Source organism: Grampus griseus, assembly GCF_964374135.1.
Source record: "Grampus griseus genome assembly, chromosome: 14".
NCBI classification, from domain to species: domain Eukaryota; kingdom Metazoa; phylum Chordata; class Mammalia; order Artiodactyla; family Delphinidae; genus Grampus; species Grampus griseus.
In genome coordinates, this window is record NC_139008.1 from 17,085,846 (window position 1) to 17,107,155 (window position 21,310).

General features: G+C 49.4%; 1 protein-coding gene across 1 annotated transcript in view; it reads right to left on the reverse strand.

Moving 5' to 3' along the window:
- The window catches only part of KATNIP (katanin interacting protein), a 198,503-nt gene that overhangs the window by 54,699 nt on the left and 122,494 nt on the right, over positions 1-21,310 (reverse strand). Inside the window, exons 12-14 of the mRNA XM_082670946.1 lie at positions 20,825-20,927; positions 16,706-16,921; positions 5,583-5,720 (exon numbers count right to left, since the gene is read on the reverse strand). Coding sequence (XP_082527072.1) covers positions 5,583-5,720; positions 16,706-16,921; positions 20,825-20,927 — 457 coding nt within the window. The remainder of the gene's footprint in view (positions 1-5,582; positions 5,721-16,705; positions 16,922-20,824; positions 20,928-21,310) is intronic.

Sequence of the window (21,310 nt, forward strand, 5' to 3'; positions counted from 1 at the left end):
TGCCCTGGGATGAATTGAATCTACCCGTGGTGCACCCCAGAGGCACTGTGACCCTCATCCAAGCCACCAAGCTAGACTATGCTAAGAGCCTCCTCTTGGGGCTCCCTCTTCCCTCTGATCCCTTCTCCAAACAGCAGCCTGAGTGATCTTTTAAATTCCTCCATCAGATTGTATCACCCTTTGCCCAAAACCCTCCAATAATGATACTAAGAGCTGACCTTTGTATAGTGCTCACAAAGGCCAGGAATCATTCTGAGCACTTCATACGTATTAACCGAACAAGAATCACCCCATTTTCCAGATGAGGAAACTGAGGCATAGAGTAACATGCCCAAGGTCACATGGCTAGGAAGAGGAGGAGCCAGGGTTTGCCTCAGCTGGGCTGGCTCTGACCATCCCCCTATTCTGCCTCCCAACCAGTAAGGCCCACACGACCCGGTTCCCACCTACCCCTGGGACCTCCCCTTACCCTCTCCTCTGTTCACCAGCTCAGTCTCCGCCTAAACTGGTTGTTCCTGCCTTTGCTCTTGCTGTGCCCCCTGATGGGAATTCTCTTCCCACTGATGCTAGCTGCTCCTTCTTCACATCCAGGTTGGGGAAGGCCTTTGATCACCTGTCCGGAGCAGCCCTGCCTCTTTCTCCTCCTGCCTCTCTCCCGTTGCCTGATTTTATCGTCTTCAGAACACTTAGCATTACCTGAAATGACACTATTCACTTGTGCCCTTTTTTTTTTTGTCCCTTCCTCATGAGAAGGGACAGGGCTGTATGAACAGGACCTTGTCTATTCGTTCAACACGGCTCCCTGAGCACCAAGACCCTTATGGGCCGATATGTCGTCACCAGCCACATGTGGACAATTACCTTAATATTAAAATGAAATAAATTGTAAAATGCAGTCTCTCAGTTACAGGAGCCACAATTCAAGTTCCCAGTGGCCGCCTGGGGCTAGTGGCTTCTGCCCTAGACAGGGCAGATAGAGCATGTTAATATCATCAGAAGTTCTATTGGGCAGTCCTGGCCTGGATCACAGAAATACACCACTGGAGTTTGGGATTGACATGTACACACTGTTTTTTAAAATGTTTTTTAAAATGGATTTTTAAAATGGATAACCAACAGGGACCTTCTGTAGAGCACAGGGAACTCTGCTCAATATTACATAACAACCTAAATGGGAAAAGAATTTGAAAAAGAATAGTTATATGTATATGTATAACTGAATCACTTTGCTCTATACCTGAAACCATCACAACATTGTTAATCAACTATACTCCAATATAAAATAAAAAGTTAAAAAAAAGAAAAGAAAAGAAATACACCATTGGGGAAATCTAACATTAATTAATTAATTAATTCAAAAACTAGTGAGCACCATTTCCATGCATAAAATATATCACTGGGTCCTGCCTCACTTGCTGTTGTGACCAGGCTGGAGGTGGCATCTGCATGGTGATGCTGCAGGTGAAAATGGTGATGGAATGGTGCCACGTAGATGATGAATGTGCTTATTATAAACGAAAACAGATGGACCGTGGCGAGCAGCTGAAAGCCCACTTTTTGGATGGGTTATTACATCCTAGAGGAGGGAGACCATTGATTCCTTTCTCCTAGCAGATGTCGCTCTGCAGGGGAAGCCATGTCGAGAAAAACCGCAGGGAAACCCACAGCCCCATGTTCCCTTCCCACCTCGGTCCCTGACTCCTCACTAGCTGGGCCAGTCATTTAATCTGGGGAAACATCACAAAATGTGACAAACATATTATCGCGTCCTCCTCCTGAGCCCGAGACAGGCATCACGGATCCATCACACACCCTTTCCTGGATGAACCAGAAGGAAAGTTCTAAATCCTTCCCAAGACAGCCCTCCAGGTAGCCATTTCCAAGCAGAGTTGACAAAACAGACGCAGCTATCTGTCCCGCAGGAGCTTTTTATCCTGAGCCCCAGCTTCTTTATCTACAACGTGGGGCCCGACCACATCCACCTTGTAGGGTGGTTGGGAGGTTAATTGAGATGATTCATTTGTTCAGCTCTTTGTTCAGGCATCAAATGTTTATGGAGCGCTCAGTGGGGGCTTCACGCCTGCCTGATGCATGCAGCATTGGGTAAACAGCAGCTGTGATGAGTACTCACATCTGCGGGCCACCCTGTGTGCCTGCGTGGACAGATGCTAGCCTCCGTGTCCTTACCCTGCCCGGAAGTCCTCTCCTCCGGGCCGGTTTACGCTTACCACATCACCTAACGAGGGGGAAGGAACCCATCCAAGTTAGCCCGAGGATTAAACGGGCAGCAGATTTTCCAATAAGAGACTCCTTTTCTTCTAGCACCTTCTTTTCTTATGCTCTAAATAAGCCTTGGTTGGATCAGCGCCTCAGACTGTACTTTGCTTCCTTGAATTCCCAGACACAAAACACTGTCTTAACAAGCCGTGTCTGCTGGGCTGAGCTGTATTTCCTATAAACTCTCATTTTATCTCCTCTAAAACACACGGTAACAGCATTCTCTGGAGATTATTAAATGAAACCAACCTGCAGCTGCATTTGTTTGCGCTTTCTGTCCCCGGAAAATTCTGTCAACAGACAGGTGTGCGTTACATAAGTGGTGGCCCTGCCGGGGACTGCGGTCCTCCACACACTCCTCTGTGTAGAAACACCTCAAGTCTCTAATCCCCGCAGCCGGCTGCTCCCCGAAGCGCCCACAACAGCAACGACGCCCTGGTGTCCTGCTCCTTTTCTGTTCTCAGCACACAGGGAAGGCCGAGTGCAGGTTAAAGAAGAAAGGCAGGCCTCAGCCAAAAGGGACGAAGCTTATCTTCTTTGTAATATAGCACATAAAATCTGCTTTTCTTGGCCTGAGCGATATAGTTGATGAGCTACAGGGCACGGGCTTGGGCAGCCAGCGCCGTTTCATTAACCAGTCCAGAATATACTGGTGACCGCCTGCCAGGAAGTGCCGGGTGAACTGGAGAAGGAGAGGACCCAGCCCTAGATGCTGGGAACGCGCCGCAGCTACATGGGGCCGGGGCTGCATCCGGGGCCTAGAGGACAGCCCCTGCGCACACCCCGGGCAGGGGAGGCTGACACGCCCACAGGAACTTTCTCATTTGTTCCAATAGTTTGGACTTTTTCTCAAATTTAAACTTTAGGCATTTGTTTGAAAAAAAAAATCAAAACAGAGAAATCAGAGAAAGCTTTTTGTTACTTCTCTGGGGCAGCATAGTGTGTGAACAGAGCCGGCTGGGACCGCGTCTGCCATGTTAGCCTCCAGATCCCCAGAGCCTAGCAGATGGTTATTCGGGAGCTGGAGGGACGGCTGGGTGAGTGGGTGAGCGAAGAACCAGCCAGAAGAGGTACAGGAGGGAAGGACGGCAAGGTGGGAGGGGGCACGGAGTCTCCTGATTGAGCCCCAGCTGGCCTCTAACCTGCGCTATGACCTTGGGCAAGCATCCTAACCCCTCCTACTCTCAGTCTCTCATCTGGATCTCAAGAAGGATGAGACAATTGCTTACGGGCTCTTGGGGGAATGAACTCATTCATTCATTCGACAACCATATATTTCTACTTGGAACAGAGCAGTGGTGGAGATGACTCAGGCCCTGCTCCCAAGAGGCCCAGAGTGTGATGGGGGGACAAGTGCCCATCCTGGTACAGGGGCGATAGAACCAGTTCATGAGGTCCAGAAGTGCACAAGGGTCAGGGGGTCAGGCGAGCATCCTGGAGAAAGGGACGTCTGGGTTTCCCAGGAATACAAGGCAGAGGCGAGCATTTCGAGTTGAGCGAGATGGGAGGGGCCAGGGACTAAAGGTGCGCCTACCAGGGAGGGCGGTGGAGAGCCACGAGCAGCTGGCACTCTGGAGGGTGGCCTGGTCAAGGGGCGGGTGCCAAGAGAGAGGCAGGCTTGACGCACAGGGATTAGGGGCCCTCTGTCCTGCATTCTCTGGATCAAGGGGAGCCTTTGAGGGCTTGAAACAGTAGAGTCGTGATCAGACCTCGCAGTGGCTACTGGAGACAGACCGGAGGCTTGGGCCCGGGGTCAGGGAGAGCGATTAGGAGGCTGTACTCTTCCACACCTCCACGCCTTCGCCCGCGAAGCTCCCTCCACCTGGAAAGTCTTTCCCTTTTCTGTCTGGCTCAGGGCTTCTCTTTCCACTAGAGCTCAGGTACGCGCTCTTTAAAGCACCTTCCCTGACCTCTCCCAGCCTGAGGCGGGCTCCCTCCTCCAGGCTCCAGCAACCGCAGACTGGGAACGGCTAGCTCCAGCCCAAAGATGAGTTTGGTTTGAACTGTATGGTGGCTTCAAAAGAAGTGAAATTAGCTTCTGACGTTTGCAAACAGAATAGCTCATCTCAAAATCCAGATTCCCAGCTCTCTGGGAACGTTCAGAAGGTCTAGCAGCGCTGGCTGGCATTGCTTCACGTCAGTCATTAGTTAAAGCTGAAAAGTGCCCTGCCCTTTACCTGGGCCATGCGCTTGCCAGTCTGCCACGCTCCCCACCAGGCCCTAGCGTCTCTCTAACAACATTGAGGCCGAGGATTGGTTGCCATTTATCATCTCGCTTGTACTACTGCTTCCCTTATAGCAGATTAGAAAGGAAAGTAGAACAAGTTTTGCTCCCTTTTCTATCATAAGAGGGGAAACCGAGAGAGGCTGCGGGAGTCCTGTCCCTCCTTGCTCACTGCGTTCCCTGCTGAGTCCCTGGGGCTTCTGTTTGAAACCCGTGGCTCTCTGGGTTCAGCTTTATCAAGGCCTTCATCACACTGCCTCACACGTCCACATGTACTTGTCTGCCAGCTTTTAGATAAGGAGTACCTCCAAGGCATGGACTGTGTCTTTACATCCGTGCGCTCAGAATCGATCATGAAGCCTGATGGTACCTAGATGTGCTCACTAATCAAGGTTGAATGGAGGAATAAATGCACATGAACATGTGAAAAACAGCCCGGAGAAGAAAGCAAGGATGAGGACCTGGGTAGTGTATGAGGGTGGGAAGGAGGGGAGGGGTTCTGAAACCAGAGGGGCTGAAGAGCACAGAGGTTAAGGGCCTGGCTGTTTAGAGTGGGGTGCACACACCAGGATCACTGGTACATGTGAGAGCTGGTTAGACGTGCAGAATCTCGGGCCCTGCCCCAGACCCGCTGGATTAGAACCCGCTTTTTACCAAGATCCCAGGCAAGTTGTTGCGGATACGGTTGGAGAAGCGCTGGCTAAGCCGATGGGCCTGGAGTCTGACTGCAGGGATTCAAATTCTCACTCTGACGCTCACTGGCTGTGTGCCTTGGGCCACGTTACGTAACCTCTCTGTGTGTCTGTTTCCTTATCTGTTAAAACTGTGCCTCGGTTCATATTTCTTCAGTTCCCCCGAAAGGTGACCTGATTCTACTTCCCAGAACTTCAGCGGAGGCTCTGCTCCTGGGGGCTCTGACAACGCGAAGTGAAATCCCCCAGCAGGCGCTTGCTACACCCAGGAGGAAGGGCAACGGGGCCTCGTGGCGCCCAGTTTGCAACTTCGGGAATCAGGCTACGGGAAAGCACCAAGTGCTTCCATCAGGCAAATGCCCAGCCAGGAACCGGAGCCTGTTACTTACGCCGTCAGCCGTGCAGTAATTCCAAACCTTGATCTTGGTTAGACCAAAGTCACGCAGCTGTCTCGTGTTGCGGATAACAAAAAAGAGCTGGAGCGGCGGGTGGAAGGGGCACGTCCACAAGGAAGGGTCTTTCTTGCCCTGAAACGCCAGCAAGAGAAGGAAGTTGTTATTGTTAGCACAGTTCTGCCTTACCCCAAAGTAAGCGGGCAGTGACTATGGAAACCAGGGGAGGATGAGGGTGGGAAGCCACCCACCTTCTCTACTTCATCCTGGGTGAGGTCTTAGATCTCACCCCATCTGGACCGCATTTTGGAGCAGGCTACTGACCCTCGTCCCCGGCACAAAGCTGTCACGTGGGCCTCTCTGCCCCTGCCACCCAGACCAAATTTAAAATGCAGCGGGCTTTATTTTAATCAACCTAATCGGCTTTGCTGGGGAGAGAGACTGGAGGAGAAGGACGGGAAAAGAGCCACGACTTGAGCTATTTGATTAACCTGGCAAACAGAGCCTTTGATTTTCTTTTGTAAAACCCTGTAGAATTTAAAAAATTTTAAAAATAGAAAAGAAAGACACTGGCTCAGGCGTTTGTTGGGACGGGGCCATGGCACTGAGCCTCAGGATTTATTCTGTTCCCTTTCAGGGTTTCCAAGCCTTGGGACCCCTGTGTGCAGTTTCCGCCTGCCAGCGAGGCTGCCAAGGCCATTCTCAAGGCCAAAGAGGCAGAGGAGAAGGGGAGCCTTGCTGTCATTTTCATTTGCACCAACAAAATTTCGTATCATGAGTGCTTGGGATGCAGATGGGAAAAAGTGAAATCGGGGGACTTTTCTCAGCCCTGGTCACCTCTTCTCTTGTCTCTTTGGGTACCTCTTCTGCTCTCTGTCTGGACAAAACGCACAGTTGTTCCCAAATATGTCCATGCTGGCTCGGCCTCTGTGCCTTTGCACAGGCTGGGCCTCTGAGTGCAGTACTCTCCTGCCCTTCTCCCCCTGGGAACTTCAGCTCAAATGCGCTGTCTCCCCCACTGTCACCCCTTCCCTTGACACAATCACTCCCTTCTCCAGGTGCCCACGGCTCCTTGCAACACCTGAGGTTACAATTACCCAGTGTCCCACAAGTACCTGTCTTCATGTCTATGTCACCCCCCCCCACCAACACACGCACGCGCGCGCACACACACATACACGCACACTCAGCTGCGAGCTCTTCTAATTCATTCCAGAACCCTTAGCGTTCAGCACAGTTCCTTGGCACCTGGTCAATGACAAAAAAATCTTTAAATTGAATTTTTTGAACAATCGTTGAATGAAGAAATGAACAGATAAGTGAAATGTACCTCCTAATATCTGTCCTCTCCCTGAAACTTTAGAGACTAAACTGTTCTGGCCGGCAGAGCTATTTTGTCTAGCTCATGAAAGTGTTTTGTTTTTTTTTAAAGGCAAATTCGTTGCCAAGACTTTAAGGTGGAAGATATCCCCTCCCCCTCAGAGCTAGATGTCTGGCTTGTCTACAGACTTAGGAGACGCGGCAACACGGGGTCCCTGACAGCCGTTGGCTGGAGCTGAGTGCACTGCTCTGGCGGCCAGGGCAGGTGCCCTCCGGTGCCCCAGTCCTCACCATTCCCTACTGTTCTACACCCACCTCGCCTCCCTGGTTATGCTTCTGCCCGGCCCCTGCAGGCATTAGTTTAGGGTCCCTGCTTAGGGGCTGAACAGTCAAAGTCCCATCTGCCAATAAGCAGCCTGTATCTCTGACGCTGGCTGAAGTTGCTCCTTTTATCTAAAAGGAGCATCGCCCCATATTTGCGAGTGTCTCCATGGGCTCCCATCCCCAGGACCGTGCCTGCCTCTGGGGTCTGCTGGCCCCCAGGAGACGTGAGGCTCAGGCTCCAGCTGCGCGGAGGACAGAGGTGGCTTGTCCCAGTGACAATGGTGCCTTTCAGGAGGGAGGAGGCTGCTTTGTTAAGGGGGAGAGATGAGTTCAAGGGGTTCTGACTTATTCTGGCAAGTTTCTGAAGCTCTGCGAGAACTTTTAGTGCTCTGGGCAGCTGCGAGGGGTCAAAGATAGCACATCTCAAATCCAGCAGGGGAGTCTCATTCCTTCTCTTCACTGGAGCCTAAAATGGGTCGCTGAGGCTGCTTGACAAAGGCAGAGACTGAAGGCTGACCCTTAGACACAAGTGAGGGGACTGTAATTGATTTCCCATCACATTTCCGTCTGCGGGAGGGATAACGGGAGGGCTAAGTGGGAGTCGTGGTGTTCAAAGTCGGAGAACATTAACCTGTGGGTAAATCTGGGCCTCATTAGCAACTGGGCCTTCTGATGTTTCCTTTCCACAGACAGAGTCCCCGAGAGGAAGGCTGCTAGGAAGCTGCTGAGGGCTGACCCAAGGCACGCTGGGCAAACCTCCAGGTGCCAGGCCAGCAGGAGAGCATCTGCTGCACCTGCCCATCGCAGGTGGTAATCAAGATGGCAGACCAAGAATCAGGGCACCTGGGCACCGCCGTTATCTCACTGGGTTCTCTCCAAGCCCTGGAAGGTGAGTACTGCAGTAGCACCCGTGTCACCGAAGGAAGACCAGAGTCCAGAAAAGGTGTGGTTTGCCCAAGTGATGGAGTGAGGATTTAAACCTAGGTTTTTAATTCATTCATTCATTCATTCATTCTGTGTTGGTTTGGATTGCCCCAGGAGAAGACCCTGAGGCAAGGCAAGTGTAAGGAGTTGATTTAGACAGTGAAGGAAACACCAGCTGGAGGGTGGGGAAATGAGAGGGCGAGAGGCATTCCATAAAGAGTGTTACCAGGCTAGGCACACCTGTGAGCTCCACGCCACCAGGGAACCTGGGAGCCAGTGTGGAACACACCTCAGGGTGACTCCACTTCCGGGACAAGGGAGCTGGGGTATCCACACCCCAGTTCCCATCAGTGTAGGTTCAGGGCTGCTCCTGGGGGCTCAGTTCCCCACCAGTTTGGGCCTGCTACAGGGGAGGCAAAGCGGGCCCTGGAGGCCAGAAAACAGATCCTCCATCGGAGAAATGTGTGTGCTGGCAGTGGGAAGAGCAGCCAGCAGGGACCAAGGTGGGAAGGGCCTGCGGGAGGCGCCAATGGCATTTGCTACCCACCTGCTCAACAAATACCGAGTGCGGGGGGCGCCTGGCCCAGCAGATCCCAGCTCTGTGCCAGGAGGGGAGGCAAACAAGTAACACAGCCAAGAAAAAAAAAAAAATCAAGTGGGGCTGGGGGTGGGGGAATAAATTCAATGAAGAAAATATGAGAGAATTATTAATGGCCAATGGAAGGACTAGTTTAGAATAGATGGTCAGAGAAGAAGGCCTCTCTCAGGAGGTAACTTTCTAACTCCTAACATAGGTGCTTTCTCCAGCTTTAAGCTAACACAGATCCACACACCCCCAGGGAGACGCTGGACTGCCCTCAGAAGTAGCCCCGATTTAATAAGTTATCGCCTTAAAAAGGAACAAACTCCTGATACAAAAATTTGGTTAGATGTCAAGGGCATTATACTGAGTGGGAAAAAGTCAGTCTCAGAAAGGTTACATATAGTATGATTCCATGTATATAGCATTCTTGAAAGGACAAAAAGTATAGAGAATAGGTTGGTGGCTGTCTGGGTTAGGGACAGGTGTGGGGAGGGGTGGCTATAAAGGGTCGCATGAGGGAATTCCTTTGAGGTGATGGAGCTGTTCTGCATCTTGATGTGGTGGTGGTTCCACAAATCTACACGTAACAAAACTGAAAAGAACTGGACTTCCCTGGTGGTGCAGTGGTTGAGAGTCCGCCTGCCGATGCAGGGGACACGGGTTCGTGCCCCGGTCCGGGAGGATCCCACATGCCGCGGAGCGGCTGGGCCCGTGAGCCATGGCCACTGAGCCTGCGCGTCCAGAACCTGTGCTCCGCAACGGGAGAGGCCACAACAGTGACAGCCCCGCGTACCGCAAAAAAAAGCCCAAAACAAAACAAAAACTGAAAAGAACTTACATACACACACACACACACACACACACACACGTGTATGAAGGTCTGCACATTATACCAATGTCACTTTCCTAGTTTTGATAATGTACTATGGTCACGTAGGATGTTACCATTGGGGGAAGCTGGGCAAAGGCACATGGGACCTCTCTATACTTTTTTAAAAACTGAGATATAATTCACATACATAAAATCACCACTTTAAAGTGTACGAGTCAGTGGTGTTTTTAGTATAGTCACAAGGTGATGCAACCATCACCACTATCTTTTCCTAGCATATTTTTATCACCCCCAAAAGAAGCCCTTTAGCAGTCACTCCCCGTTCCCCCAGTCCCTGGCAACCTCTAGTCTACTTTCTGTCTCTATGGATTCACTCATTCTGGACATTTCATATAAATGCTGTCATACAATATATGATCCCTATGTCTGACATCCGTCATTCAGCATAATGCTTTCAAGTTTATCTATGTTGTAGCATGTATCAGTACTTAACTCCTTTTTTTTTTTTTTTTTTTTTTTGCGGTACGCGGGCCTCTCACTGCTGTGGCCTCTCCCGTTGCGGAGCACAGACTCCGGATGCACAGGCTCAGCGGCCATGGCTCACGGGCCCAGCCACTCGGCGGCATGTGGGATCCTCCCGGACCGGGGCACGAACCCGTGTCCCCTGCATTGGCAGGAGGACTCTCAACCACTGCACCACCAGGGAAGCCCTACATTTAACTTTTTAAGGAACTGCCAGACTATTTTGCACAATGGCCATATCATTTTATTTTTACATTCCCACGAGCAAGGTATAATGATTCCAATTTTTCCATATGCTGTTCACCAATACTTGTTATTTCTGTTTTCTTTTTTTAAAGAAACTATAACATCCTAACGGGTATGAAGTATATGTCCTTATGGTTTTGATTAGCATTTCCCTAATGGCTAATGATGCTGAGCATCTTTTCATGTGCTTGTTGGCCATTTGTAGATCATCTCTGGAGAAATGTCTATTCAGAGTATCTTGGCCATATTTTCACTGGGTTGTTTGTCTTTTTGTTGTTGAGTCTGAGTCCTTTTCTTCATATATTCTGCATACAAGACCCTTATCACATACACGATTTGCAAATATTTTCTCCTTTTTTGTAGGTTATCTTTTTACTTTCTTGATAATGTCCTTTGAAGCAAAAATGTTTGAAATTTTTCGTTTGTTTAAAAATTTTGATGAGGTCTGATTTACCTATTTTTTTCTTTTGTTGTTTATGCTTTGGAGGTCATATCTAAAACTCCATTGAAAAATTCCAGGCTATGAAGATTTACACCTATGTTTTCTGCTAAGTGTTTTATAGCCTTAACACTGTAAAAGTCTCAAGGTATTTGACCCCTTGAGTTAGTTTTGGTAAATGGTGTGTAGAAGTCCAATTTCATTCTTTTGCATGTGGAAATCCAGTTGTTCCAATACCATCTGTTGAAAAGAAACTGTTCTTTCCTCATCAAATGGTATTGGCATCCTTGTTAAAAATCAATTGACTATAGATGCATGAATCTATTTCTGGACTCTCAATTCCATTCCCTTGATCTATATGTCTATCCTCAGGCCAGAACCACACAGTCGTAATTACTGTGGCTTGGTGGTAAGTTTTGAAACTGGACTCACTCAAAGTGGGAGTCCTCCAACTTTGTCCTTTTCCAACATTGTTTTGGCTCTTCTGGGTTCTTTGAGCTTCCATTATACACTTTAGAACCAGCTTGTCAATTTCCACAAAAAAGGCAGTAGGATTACGTTGAATCTGTAGATAATTTGGGAGCACTGCCATATCAGTGGTATTAAGTCTTCCAATCCATGAACACATATATCTTTTCAGCTTTCATCATTTAGGTCTTCTTTAATTTCTGTCAACAATATTTTGTACTTTTCAGTGTGCAAGTCTTTCACTTATTTGGTGAAGTCTATTCTTAAGTATTTTATTCTTAAATAGCATCAAACTATTATAAATGGAAATTTTCTTAATTTCCTTTTCGGATGGTTCATTGCTAGTGTATAGGAATACTACTGATTTCTGTATATTGATCTTTTATTCTCTAAGCTTGCTGAACTCCATGTTAGCTTTACCAGTAACTTCTGTGAATTCTTTAAGATTTTCTGTATATAAGATCGTTTCACCTGCAAATATAGTTTATTTCTTCCTTTCCAACCTCTTATTTCATTTTCTAGCTTAACTTCCTTGGGTAGAATCTCCAGTACAATGCTGAATAGGAGTGATGAAAGCAGGCGTCCTTGTCCCATTCCTGGTCTTAGAGGGAAAGCTTTCAGTCTTCCACCATTCAGTATGATGTTAGCTGTGGGTTTTCATAAATGCCCTTTATCAGACTGAGGATGTTTCCTTCTATTTTGGTTTGTTGATGTATTATCATGAAAGAATGTTGAATTTTATCAAATGCCTTTTCTGTGTCTATTAAGACATCATGTGGTTATTTCCTCCTTTATTCGATTAATATGTTGTATTCTGTTGATTAATTTCCACATGTTGAACAACTTTGCATTCCTGGAATAAACTCCACTAGGTCTTGATATATAAATCTTTTTATAAACTGCTAGATTTGATTTGTTAATGTTTTGTTGAGGATTTTTACATCTGTATTCATAAGGGATACTGGTCTGTAGTTTTCTTGTGATGGCTTTTTCTGGTTTTGGTATCAGGGTAATACTGGCCTCAGAGAATGAGCTGGGAAGTGTTCTCTCTTCTTCTGTATTTTAGAACAGTTTGTGAAGGCTTGGTGCTAATTCTTTAAATATTTGGTAAGATTCACCAGTGAAGCCATCTGGTCCCAGGCTTTTCTTTGTGGGAAGTTTTTTATTGATTACTAATTCAATCTCTTTTCTTGCTATACGTCTATTCAGATTTTCTATTTCTTCTTGATTCAGTTTTGGTAATTTGTGTCTTTCTAGGAATTTGTCCATTTCATCTAGGATATCTAATTTGTTGGCATAAAATTGTTCACAATATTCCCTTGTAATCCTTTTTATTTCTATTAGTTTGGTAGTGATGTGGCCCCTTTTACATTCCTGATTTTAGTAATTTGAATATTTCCCCCTTTTTTTTTCTTGCTCAGTCTAGCTAAAGGTTGTTCATTTTGTTGATTCTTCCAAAAAACAACTTTTGGCTTTGTTGATTTTTCTCTATTGTTCTTCTCTTTTCTGCACTTTTTTTTTTTTTTTTTCCCGGTACACAGGCCTCTCACTGTTGTGGCCTCTCCCGTTGAGGAGCACAGGCTCCGGATGCGCAGGCTCAGTGGCCAGGGCTCACGGGCCCAGCCACTCCGCGGCATGTGGGGTCCTCCCGGACCGGGGCACGAACCCGTGTCCCCTGCATCGGCAGGCGGACTCTCTACCACTGCGCCACCAGGGAAGCCCTGCACTGTTTTTTTAAAAACAATTTCCTGTGAGTCTATAATCATTTATTTTTAAAAGTTCAAAAATGTATTGCTCTACGTGCTAGGGATACAGTGTGAATAGGACGGACAAGAACGTACAGGTTGGTGGGAGGAGACAGATCAGAAACAAGTGAACAAAATCACTTTTGATGGTGGGAAGTGGTCTGAAAAAAATGAACAAAGCTGATGTGATAGAGACTGGCATAGGGAGGGAACAGGACTCCTCCAGCTTGTAGAGTCCGGGAAGGTCTTGCTGAGAAAGTGACACCTGGGCTGAAATCTGAGTGACGAGAAAGGAAGGAGCCACATGAACATCTGGAGGAGGGATGCTCTGGGCAGAGGGGGCGGCAAGTGCCGAACCCACAGGTGAGAACGAGCTTGGCAGGTCAAGGGAGCAGAAGGGAGCCCTGGTATGTGAGGCCGGCAGAGAGGGAGCTGGAGGTCGGTTCACAGACAGCCTCCGGGGCCACAGAGAGGCATCCAATTTTCCCCAGAAAGTCACGGCAGGGGTTTTAAGCAGGGGAGGGCTGCAAGCTGACATTCGTTAAAGATCCCTTTGGATACAGAGTGGAAAATGGAGTGGATGGGGGCAAGAATGGAAGAAAGGAGTGAGAGAGGAGACCACTTAATAGTTCCAGTGAGAGGGGGCAGCTGATCAGACTTAGGAAGAACCAGTGGAAATGGAGAGCAGGGGCCCGATCCAGGCTCCGTGTTGGAGGCGGAATCAATAGGACTTCCTGATGTGTTGGAAGGGGAGGGGGCGTGGGGCAACCGAGGGAGGCTCTTAAGTGGTGGGCTTTGCAGCTGAGCGGATGGGGATGCCATTTACTGAGCTGGAGGAGGAAGAGATGAGGGCGTGGGCCAGGGAATCGACACTCAGGTTTCAGGTCTCTGAAGTCTGAGGTGTTGAGCGGAAGCTGACGTTCAAGTCAGGAACTCGGAAGCAGGCAGGGCTGGGCATATAAATTTGGAGCCAACTTGAAGCCATGGGCCTGGGGGTGGCGAGGAGAGAGATGGGGTGGGCAGGGCAGGAAGGAGGGTTTGCACTGAACACGGGGCACTCATACAGCCCCCCGCAGGTGCCACATTCACCTCCACTGAAGCAACTTCTCTTTCAAACCCAGACTCTGCTTTCAGGTATCTTCTCCTCAGCTTTCAGACGAGCCCCACCACTCCACAGCAGTGTGGCCTGGACGAGTCACTCATCCTCCCTGAGACTCGGTTTTCTCGTTTATCAGATGCGGAAAGTCATCCCGAGGTTCATGTGAGGAATCAGTGAGGGATGCCCGAGACCCCAGCGAAACTGAATGGCTCTGAGAGGCAGTGTGTTCTGGTGGCCCCAGGCGTGGTTCACAGGGCGACTATCAGAGAGACCCCAGGCCAGGGCAGCAGGGGGAATCCAGCCCACCCACAGCTGGGCCCAGAGATCTAGCAGCCCAGGGTGAGACAGCTGCCTCAGGGCCCAAAATTTAAGAAAAAAACAAAAAACGAAACCCACCCAAACCCTGGGCCCAAGTCCTCACTGCTATCCATGGCAATGCTCATCAGCCTCTGCTAAACAGAGAAAAGGGGAGAGCAATCATCAGAATCTGTCCCCATTAAATCCAGTGATGCTTTTTATCGCCCCTGGTATGCTCTGTTCTGTACAGTAGGCTTCCAAAGTGCCACTGCTTTGCGCACAAGGGGGACGGGAGAGGTTTAGCGAGGGCTGGTCCAAGCCTCAGCAGCACGCACGGGAGCCTACAGACTTGAAGCAGGAGCAGAGAGGGGGATGCAAGGCCAGAGCGTCCAAGTGGCCACGACCTGTTTCCCTCAAGGTCCCAGAGCTGCTAATCTTTAAGTGGGCTCAGAAACCACTCAGTCCAACCCTACGGACAGGCGGTGTTTCCTGGCTATCTCACGTCTACCCTGCCTTTCTTTCAGTAACAACCACAAATTTCTTCAGGGAAAATTCCCTCCCTGCCCCACTTGGGGCATCTTAGTGGAACTGGCAGCAAGGTGCCTGGCCCTCCTAGCCAGGTTGGTCCATCAGCCTGCCTTTCCTGGACTGGGTATCTCCAGCAGAATGACAAGACGGCAAACCAACTAACCAACCAAGCAACCAACAAACACTGCACCCCCCCCCCAAAAAAGAAGACCAAACTGTCGGTACTCATGCATCCCGGGAAGCTACGCAGAACCCCAAGTTGCCACGGGGCCTGTCCTCTTTCGGCCTGGGTGACAGTGAACACACCAGCTACTCAAAAGCCTTGCAACGAATTTCTTTTCAAAAATCTGCTAAAGAGAGGCAGACTCAGTTTCTTTTGCTGGAAAAATAAGCATCATACGAATTATCCAGGCCCTCCACTCCCATTCTACAGGGGGCAGAAAAAAGTGACTCTCAGAGAAGGCAGGTAAGACGCCCAAGGCTAGAGAGTCAAGACCAGAACCTGGGTCTCTAGAGCTGGGGGTTTCAAAGCCCTCCTTTCTTGCTTCTTTTCCTTTAAATGGCAATAATATTTACTTCATAGTGGCATTACTGCTACTACGACTAGTAACGACGGAAACAGTAATAGATGATGTTTTGAAGCCCTTTCGAAGAGTGAGGATCATATTTACACGTGATCCTTCAAACAGTGTATGAACGTAAGTATTATTATTCTCCCCGTTTTACAGACGAGGAAATCAAAGTAGATGTTAGGTGAGTTGCCCACGATCATGAAGCTGTAAGTGATTAAGCTTTGAACCCAGGCCTCTCTGCTTCTCCAGCCTGTACACTGTTTCGTTTATATAAGATTATATACACAACACACTTAGCATGGTGCCCGCACAAAGCAAGAACTGAACATGTGGCAATTGTCTTCATTTTCAATACCTTTAAAAAATTAATAATTTGTTCTTTGGAATAGCAAATACATGTACGTCGCAGGAAATTTAAAAGATGCAAAAAAGCATCCAAGCGAAAGTCTTCCTATCGCCCCTGTCCCTTGCTCAGCCAGTTCTGTGGCCCAGAGGCAACCTCTATTCCCCATGTCTCGGGCCCCACCCAGAGGTCACGGTGACTGACGCTGAAGCACTAGCACCGTAAAGATGTCAGTGCTGGGCGGTCTGTCTAGTCTCCTGTGTCCAGCTTGCAAGCGGCAGGAAGAGAAAATGTCAGTGCTTTTCCTTTTTTAACTTTCAGATATTTAAAAGAAAGTGATGTTCCACGTTTGCTGGGTGCGTACTCCATGCCCCAGGGAAGCAGGACCCTGAGAGGGTGCGTGGGCCCTGGGCCAGGCTGCAGGGGGTGCATTTGCACCGCCCCCCTCCCCGCTCCCCGACCTTCCGGCTGTGTGACCTTGGCCAAGTCAATGCCCTTGTCCAAGCCTTAGTTTCTTCATCTACAAAACATGGGTGTTGCCCTCAATGACATCCCAAGGTCCCATGTTTGGTGGTTACTATGGGAAACTGCAATGTAGATAAAGGGGGTGAACCGGCTCCTCTTTGGCCCCTCACCCCCCATAAGAACCCTCTACAGAGCAGGGATCTGGGCAAGAGCTCAGGGCGGGGGGTGCCGCTGGAGGCCCCTCCCTGTACCTTGCCCTCCGGTTCCTCCCCACCCTGCCCAAATGAATGGCTGTGGACGACTACATCATCCTTCCCCTTGCTGCACCCACACCCTTATCGTGGGCTTATCGTGGGCAGAAAAAATGCATCAAAACATGCGGCCAAGACTCACACAAGGCCGCCTCCACTTACAGCTAAGTTCCTGCTGACCAGGTGGCCCGGCTCCCCGGGCGTGTCAGAGTTCCGGACAGCCACATCGTGAGGCGACACATAAAGCTTTATGTCGTTCCGGTCGAAGAATTCCACTTCTGTGAGACCCACCCACGACGCGCTGCCCCAGTTGGACTGGATATCCATGGTCACGTAGATGGCATCCTTGATCTCTTCTGCTTTCGGTCCCGATTTGTCCTTAGCGAGGAGAAAAGTAATGCCAAAGGATGGAAACACAACAGGTGGAATCCAGCTCTACCGCTAAATGACAAGGTATTTAATCGCTCAGTGCCGGGTTTCCCCCTCTGTACAATGAGGATAAGAAGAGCACCCATTACAGATGGTTATCATGGAGATTAAATGAGCTCATGTTTCTAAGGCGTTTCAAACATAGTTACTAGAGGAATTTCCTGGCGGTCCAGTGGTTAGGCCTTGGCAATTTCACTGCCGGGGCCCAGGTTCGATCCCTGGTCGGGGAACTAAGATCCTGCAAGCCATGCAGTATGGCCAAAAAAAAGTTACTATGAACCCTGGCACTTAGTATCTTCTGTAAGAGTCTGCAAATAACAAAGAATGCTTAAAAGGCATCAGATTCTGCCTGAACACGTACTTTTCTCACCCACTACCTAGGGTTCATGTCCTATAGGCATGTCACAACTTCTGCTGAATTGGGCTGGTGTTATGGGCAAAATTGTGTCCACCACACACAAATTCAGATACTGAAGCCCAAACCCTAGTAGCTCAGAAGGTGACTGTTTGGAGACAGGGCCTTTAAAGAGGTAATTAAGTTGAAATGAGGCCGTTAGGGTGGGCCTAATCCATTCTGACTGATGTCCTTACAAGAAGAGGACATTTGGACACCTAGAGAGACACCAGGGATGGGCAGGCACAACGCAAAGGCCGTGTGGGGACTCAGTGAGAAGCTGGAGAACATCCTGCCAACACCTGGATCTTGGATTCGCTTCCAGAACTGTGAGAAAAGAAGTCTCTGCTGTTTTATCCACCCAGTCTGTGGTACTTGGCTGTGGTAGCCTAGCAGATGGCCTATCTAACACAGTAGATAACACAGGACCCTGGACAAGTCAGTTGACATCCCCCTGCCTGGTTGGGGACCAGGAGATGACACCATAGATCTGACAATCCTGTCCCAGAGATTAAGTGGGGTACGCACCCGGAGAAGACCCGGTCAGCAGTCCTGGCCTGCGTGCACTCTCTAAGTGGCCACTTCCGCCCATTTCTCTCCTCCCTGGATTTTAATGCCTGCCTCCTTCGCGGGTGGGTTGTCTGGTCTGAGAGGTCGTGAATGCCATCGATCAATGGCCACACTGTGGAATGGCTTCCCGAGGCCCCTTCGGGCTCCGACTGCAGTGCTGGTCGCCACAGATCAGCCGCTTAGAAAATGGTGCCTTCCCCGCACGCACATGCCCTCTCTTAATTAACACCGTAATGGTTCTGTGAGCAGGAAGCTGAGCAACTGAACAGCAACTGTTCCCTACTTATTTTTTTAATTAATAGCCAGTGAGACGTGCTAGTGCTCTCAGCGTGTGTTTGGATGAGCCTTGATTGTCAGGTGATGGGATGGGGACATGCAGGGAGGGAAGTCAGCTGTCAGCTCCCGGAAGGAACGCAGGGGCTGTGTTTATCAGCAGACCCCACAGCTTCCTCCTTCTCTGCCGCGGGGCCTTGTGGGCCCAGGCCAAGCCCTCTGCTACCCTGGGCCTGAGTCCCAGGCAGGCAGGATGGTGATAAAACTCAACTGGCCCGGCTCAAGCCTCGGGGATCGGGAGGTTAATGAACTTGTGCTTGGGAGGCGCGTTCCGCTGCCAGGTGCGCCCTGTGGGAGGCGTGAGGATGCGGCGCTGGTCACCGTGGTTGTTGGCCATTGGGAGGAGGCCAGATGGGAGGCGAGCTGCCTCGAGGAGGGGCTGCTGGATCTCACGCACAGTGCAATCTAAGGTATGCAAATTCCTGCAGCGGGGTTTCTAAATGAAGAAGCTGAAGGGTCTATTCACTAAGGAAGTGTCACAACTTGTCAGCGTTGCAACCCGATGGCCACCCCTGCTCGATTTAGGATCGAGGGGTCTGAGGCAAATGCTGGCTCGCAAGCTTCCGGTCCCTGGCGTTCACTGCCCCGCTCTCAACAAGACCATCTGCTTTTCCTTTGGTGAAGATGCCCCTTCTCTTTTCTCAGCCATGAGATATGGGGGATGGACACTTTCATACCCCAAGAAGGAGATGAACTGGTCCAATTGATCAGTGTGTCCTGTCACCCGGGCCACCTGGAGGGAATGGCTCAGCGATGGGCACGTGACCCAGTTTCAGATCTGTGTGTGGAGAAACTGCTCTTTTCTCCTGACTGTGGAGTCTGAGGGTATAAGGGCAAGAGGTGGGAATCACTCTAGCTATTGAGGGATCACAGGGAAAGCGCAGAGCTGGGACTGGGCACTGAGGTGGGGGTGGGGCTCAGGATGCAGCTGACACGGTACAGACACAGCGTGAGCTTCTGGATCAAGCCCTGCTTGATCCTGACTACGGCATTCATTACAAAGAAATGTGTCATTTTTCTTCTCTTTTTTTTTTGTTTTTTTTTGTGGTAAGTGGACCTCTCACTGCTGTGGCCCCACCCCACTGCGGAGCACAGGCTCCGGACGCACAGGCTCAGCGGCCATGGCTCACGGGCCCAGCCGCTCCGCGGCATGTGGGATCCCACCGGACCGGGGCACGAACCCGCGCCCCCTGCATCGGCTGGCGGACTCCCAACCACGGCGCCACCAGGGAAGCCCTCCCTAGATTTTTTTAGACGGCATATTTCCTGATGCCTCCTTGCCTTGTGCCAGGCACGGAGCCATCTGCCCTTACAGACCTTTCCTCTTCCAGCTGCACAGTGGCCCCGTGGGCTGTGGAGTATTTACCCAGTCTGACAGTCACACACCCCCAGGACCAGACAGCTTAAGAGGCTTATGTAAGGTCACACGACCTCTAAATGATGATGCCCGACTCCAAGCCAGAACTCCAGTCTGGGCTGGAGCAGGGCTCTTTCTGCTTTCATATGAGCTTCACGTGTGACTTTGGGAGGGCTTCCTGTTAAGTCCCCATTGGCCAATCACAAGATGGGTGACCGATGAACCAAACAGTTATAAGAAAGGCTTGGGTAGAGGAAGAGATGAGAGGATGTGCTGGACACACACCTTTTGACCCAAAAGAGAAACGCATCATCCGCTATCCCTCCACCCTGATGCTACCTTGCCCTTTCACCGTTCGTGTCTCAGCTCCATCGACCCGCTCACAGCCATATCCTTGCCCGGTCGCTACAGTCAAATCGGACTCGATGAAGATGAACATCACTTTTTGCAGCTAACTTTATATCCTTAACATTTTCTATCTGCATAACCTCCATAATGAAAATTTCCATCCTTTTACACGACTGCATTGTGCTGACGTATCATACTTTCCTGATTAACTCTACTACTGTGAGACATTTATGTTATTTCAGTGTTTTTTTCTCTCACCTTTCCCTACTTCCAATAATTGTGCAATAGACATTTTTGCGCCTATAGCTTTTTATTTCTGTTGAGTGATTTCTTCAGGGTAAGGAAGTGGGATTGTCAGGCTGGAAGACATAAGTATTTCTAAGGCTCTTCCTAAGAGCCTTTCGGCTTTTCAAAAGCTTTCCACCCATTTCTATTGCTGCCAGCAGGGTAAGACTGCCAGTTTTACTGTAACCTTGCCGGTGCTAGAGGTTATCATCAAAAATCATTTGTTAACTGAGATTTGTTAACATCAAATGGGATGTTGAGGTTGCTCTAATTTGTATTTCTTGATTACAGGTGATGCTGGATATTTCTGTATGGGCTTACAGGCTATTTATATTTCCTCTTGTGTGGACAGGCTTCTGTCTTCTGAAACTTCACGCTCCATTACATGGTTGTCTATGTGCTGGGGAGGAGGGGGGATGGAGACTGGGGCAGAAAGATGCTAAGTTTACCACTGTCAGAGCAGCTCCCACCGAACAGAAATGATTGTACTGAGGGGCCCTTCCTCCCTCAGCCTTCAGGCAAGACATGAATGCCTTCAGAAACCCTCATAAGTCAAGGTTCTCACCTCTGGGTCCAGAACTTGCTCCTCAGTGGGTGAAACAACCTGGCTGGGTTGGGTGGAGTCACTTTCGATGGCCTGGAGGACTTTCAGAACCTTCTGCTGGTGTCTGAAAATGATTTTGTTTTAGCAAACAGGTATCGATAGTAACGATACACAATAGGGAAAGTTTGCATCAAGGGTACCAGGCTTACTTTTCTATTTCAGAGAGAAGTAACAATTTGAGACGAAAATACTCACACCCCCGCAGACAGATCAAAGGCGCACACCAGCTGGTTTTCTCCCTTTATAAATAATTGTACAATTAGCGATGAAAGAAGGGCCAAGTAAGAGAAATTGCTTGGGGCCAGATGGCCAGACGATCTCCTTAAGCTGACTGCTAGGCTGTAAGATTCTAGAGCGGGTGTCTACACAGTACATACAGCCTGCAGGTCAAATGCAGCCCGCAGCCTGTTTCTGTGTGGCCTGCAAGCTAAGAATGGTTTTTACATT